Genomic DNA, 5,327 nt, shown 5'->3' on the forward strand with positions numbered 1-5,327 from the left:
ATTCTTAATTATTATTATTTTAAATTTAATTTTTTTACTTTTAATTGAGTGAGTACTATTGATATCATTTATATTCTTCTATTCCTGTGTATATTATATGAATGAATATTTGATCACTAACAATTAGTACCCTTAATTTGTAGTAGATTTTATTAATTATATTGAATAAAATAATACTAAATTAAAAAAGAGATATTTTACTATTAAATTTTAAAAAAAAAATATTAACAATAAAAATTAAATTTAGGCTAAACTTTAGCTCAGTAGAAATCATCATCAGCATTTTCTCATGATGTTGAAACCAAAAAATCTTACAAACTGATAACAATTTACCCTAATTATTTAATAAATAAGATAGCCTCTCTTATTATGCCACGTCATGATCTGTCAACGTGATTCTGAATGAAATCCAAGAGATGAATGAAGCCTGGACGCATAGCCTTATCCTTTTTTTCAATACACCAATAATTAAAAATATGCCTATTTTTCAAACTTCGATTAAGTGATTTTTATGAACTTTTCGGTGCTCAATAGAAGCAGTCTGGTTACAATTCTTGTTTAATGCTTAATAATTTTTGATCATTAAATAACTTTTTGTGCAGAAAACATATTTTCTAGCTTCGTTAAATCACGATAAACTTTATTATATTTATATTCCGGAATTAATTTTCACTTCTTTATTCTTTTATAAATTTGAATAACGTTTCGGGCTCCACTGCTCATTATAATACAAATATTTTTCTACAAATAAGAATATTTCCAATCAACAGTTTACAATTAACATATAGTACAATCAACAAAGTTTATATCGTAACTTAATACTTTTTTTTTACATATTTACTTACAAAAATTCAATATTTGAATGAATATAAAACATTTCATTAATTTATGGCTATTTACAAATCTAAAATGTTTCTTGAGATTGAACAAAACATTCATAGTAATTGTACATATTTGTTTCTTATCTTATTAATTTGGGGACATTTGTCATTTTAGATTAAAATCATTTTTATACAATCCAAAAGAATATAAGTCCTATTTTTTTAATTATTAACCAGATTGTTTTTTTTAACTTTAATTTTTGCGGTTATAAAACAATGTTTGCCTAAAACATATTTTTTCAATAAAATAATTTTTATATCAGATGATTAATTAGCATTCTCATATACTTATTTGTTGATTGTAACTATATGTTAATTGTAAACTGTTGTTTGGAAATATTTTTATTTGTAGAATTGGATAATGGAAGAGTCCGACTTCTAATGGGAGAAAAAAAAAGTTAATTTGAAAAAAATGACGAAGATAAAAACTAATAGTAGTAATGATTATATATATTTTTTTTTTTATTTTTTTTTTTATTATTTTTTTTTTTTTACAGAATGTCCTGCAGGCGCCTAGGCTTCAGTCTTCGGGATAAGGTTATAACTGGGAGTGGAATTTGCAATTGTTTTTTGTTTTTTTCAAACCAAAGGACATCAACTGCGATTCTTAGTAGTTTATTTTGAAATTATTATATATTTTTTCCTATTCGTAAAGGATTCCACACCCCCAGACATCACAGCAATATATCAGCAGTGTCCTGAGTGTTGTTTAATAAGTAAGAATAGTTGTTTTTTGTTTTAATTTAGATTTTCTATTTAGGGTAGGATATAAAATTGCTAACCTGGCATAAGGTTGATCTTGATATGGTGAATCCCAGTAAGGCGGCGATCGAGGTGAATTCACAAGTATCTTGCTGTTTTACTGACAGGACTCCACTGCACCTTTTTAACTTTGAGAACTAGTTCTGGTGGGTCTTGAGGGCGTCTGAGAGTAAAAACTGTTAATGTACAATTTTCAATATTGAGACTTGTCATCCATTGAGTAAAGTATTATTCTAGACCATTAAGCTGTTTTTGCAAAGTATTTATGACTATTATGTCATAGTCTTAAGATAAAATTTTGTATCGTCAGAGAACATAGCTAAGAGGGTAGGTGTGGACTCGATTTCATGAAGATAAAAGTTAAACAGAATAGGAGAAAGGACTGCACCTTGTGGAGTACCGGGATGGACTAGCCTGAGTGCAGAATTTGTGTTATTTATTCTAAAAGCAAATGTTCGGTCAATGAGTAATGAGCTCAGAATATCGTTTAAGTGCTTCTGTGTCTTTCTTTTTCTCTTTTAGAACGTTATCATCTTCATTCCAAATCAGTTTATTATAAATTCCGACAGTGATGTCGTGTATTGCAGTCCACTAGCTCACATCAACTTGTTTTTAGCAAATTGACATCCTAAATATTGAAAATAACAGAATATAAATAAAGTGTTAATTAATGTCAGGAATGGGATGCGCAAGCCCAGCACATTACCAAACTTTTGTCAGATCCTCTTTATCAGAAATAGTTAGGAAGGAAAAACCAAAAAAGTTATGAACAAATTTAGAGTTTTTTTAATCGTTTATTTCGCATTACTATGACATAAATTCATAATTACAGAATACAGTAATTTATTTGATGAGAAAACGATAGGGGTGCTTTCAGTGAAAAACAGAAATGAAAATTAATATAGTAAAAACTATATTCTCAGGTCTGAGAACAAAAAAAATAAGATAACGACAATGTATATAAGTAGATTAATGCAGTATGAGAATAATTAATATTATAATTATGAATGAGGTATCGAGAAGAAAATAATATCAACATTCAGTAAATAAATGTAGGTACACAATGATTTTCTTTTTAATTAAAGTTATGAAAAAATGAGAAAAAAAATGTAAAAAGTAATGTAGATAATGTAATTACAATCATTTACTTTAATCTTCTACTTATAAGTAATTATACGTATTACCTTTGTCAGTAAAAAAGGTGATAAAGAAACGTTTATTAATACCGGAAATGCCAGGACTTTGAGGAATGTTATGGAGTTAATATCGATTCTTGTACGCAGGATTATGTGCGGTAGAAACAGAAAGGCCATATTTAAATGATAATTTTGATTTGGTATCGAAGCGGTCGATTTGGTATCGATGCGGTCGATTTTCCGGTGTAGAGTGCAATTGATCAATTCATGTGTAAAACCATGGCTGCAAGATAGTATCTATAACTGCCCGGTATATAACTCCAAAGAAAATGAAAGAGACCTTTCACTTCTTAACAACCTGTTATAAATATAATAAAATCGGAATACAATATTTTGGGCAGCGGGCCTGCACTCAATAACAAGTATTCAGTTTATTAAAAGGCACTACTTAATTTTTAACACTACTACTTATTTTTATATCGCAACAATCTTCATATAATACTTACACTCTACATTTTCATCCAATACTACTTAATTGTATTTTCTAGTTATTCTGTATTTCCATTTTATTGATTATTGTTGTTGACTTTTTTTGTTCTTTGCTCTAATGAAGGCCTGAAATTTTGGCCGAAATGTTGGTACTTACAAAATAAGTTTTTGCTTTCTTGTGCTCTTTTTTATTTTTTTTTTATGGCATCCCCAACAATCTTATAGATAGTAAATTATGAAATAAAAAGAACGTGATAAGTATTCGGATAATGAAACAATGATTCCTTCACAATACAAATACTGTTTATGGTTCATGAAAAATACTGACTGGAAATGAACCTTACTGACTGGTCAGTTATAAACACAATCGATTATTAAAAATAACTCGATTTAAAGCTCTTCACGAGGGACAGAGGCTATGTTTTCCAAGAGATTCAGAGAGTCCCAGAACTTTTCTTCCCCCATTTCCTCGACCAGCATGGGCACTTGCTCAGATGGGCCTCTGATATCAGTGAAGGCTATCTTAGGCAAGTTCTCACGAAAGGTTTGTCCGTCTAATGTTCTGTAATAAAATGTTACACCATTCAATTAGTAATAATTTATACATTAAGTGCACATTATTCTATTACAGTAAGAACTATTTCTAGGCTCTATAATATGGATAGTTATCTGCGTATACCATTAATAAACAAATTTATGATTCATTATTAAGTTAGATTCCATCGGACACAAGGACCTTCAAATCCCTTTCCCGTACCAACTAAACTGGAATAGGTGGGAAATAGAGTGTGCTCAGGAATCTTCAGGTCGAGAGTGTAAATATTGCACATAATAGTATGGTCTTGTTTAAAGGCATAAGACCTTTCGGTCCATAACGCTTGTGGATTGTTATAATTGAAGTGGTAAGTGGATCAAGAGGATATGTAATATTTTTTATTTTTTTTAATATTTAGCGTTGATGATGAGGGTATGTGCATACATAACTCGTATCGTGACTCTAACCTTAAAATGAGATAACTAGATCTAGAAGGGGCTATGTTCACAACATGTACATAACAAGCTCCAACAAAAGAATATTGAACCTTGTTTTTTTAAAATTTACTATTTGTAACATAGCCCCTTTATTCATTTAACCTTTTAATTATTAAGTTACACACACACCCTCACTCACGCACACATCTACATGATTCAAATGTAAACACAATAATTTACATCAAAGAACAGCTATAATTTAAAAAGAACGCGACGCTCTTATAAAAATTTTAACACCAATGAAACTTTAGCTTCCTTATCTGTGAGAACTTTAGATAAATATGAAGCCCTTTTATTCTACCCATTTTTTAATATTTTATATTTACTTTATTCAACCCTTCAATCCCACGTCACCCATTTCATAATGATGTCAAAACTGGATCATTAAAATAAATTCCAATAAATCAGATTTACCCTTAGTCGTATGCCCACAATTCCCTGCCCCACAGTATCCGTAATACCTCACTTATTCCTGTGTAACAAATCCGTAATATGGGACTACATCTGGACAAACGATTGACTTGGAATCCTTACACATGATCGACAGGAAACAGCACGTCAATCTCGACTGTTATAACACTTACTAGACCAACGGTTTAAACTCCTAATCCATGACTGATGTCATAGTGCCCGGAACTCCACGCATATCATGCATAACATATCACCGCCCATGAGATTGATTTACTAACTTATAATTTATCTGTGTTAGGTACGTTATTTCAAATTATGCCAGGTGGAGTTCAAAGCAAATTTAGCTTGAATGACCCTTTCTGGAAAGTAGCACTCCAAGATCAACTTTGTAGTAATTATTATTTTTTTTTTAATAATTTATTTATTGTTATTTACAACTGTATACATATATACACATCAAGTAAATTTGCTGTAAGTGATATTATGACATGATGCAAACATGTGGAGAATTTACCCATTGATAAAACTCCAAAAATATTTCTAAAGGAGAAGATCTCGAGGCCATCTTCTTTTCAGACGCCTAGGAGGATTATTAGGTAGTGAAGGAGAAGCCAGG

The 5,327-nt window shown here is 30.1% G+C and overlaps 1 protein-coding gene across 1 annotated transcript in view; it reads right to left on the reverse strand.

Annotated features, from left to right (window-relative positions):
* Nucleotides 1-2,506: 2,506 nt before the first annotated feature.
* Nucleotides 2,507-5,327, reverse strand: part of LOC106678782 (esterase FE4) — a 33,158-nt gene continuing 30,337 nt past the window's right edge. Inside the window, exon 10 of the mRNA XM_014417531.3 lies at nt 2,507-3,830. Coding sequence (XP_014273017.1) covers nt 3,659-3,830 — 172 coding nt within the window. The 3' untranslated portion in view covers nt 2,507-3,658. The remainder of the gene's footprint in view (nt 3,831-5,327) is intronic.

This window comes from Halyomorpha halys, unplaced genomic scaffold (assembly GCF_000696795.3).
Source record: "Halyomorpha halys isolate HHAL.00 unplaced genomic scaffold, Hhal_1.1 Scaffold159.1, whole genome shotgun sequence".
NCBI lineage: Eukaryota > Metazoa > Arthropoda > Insecta > Hemiptera > Pentatomidae > Halyomorpha > Halyomorpha halys.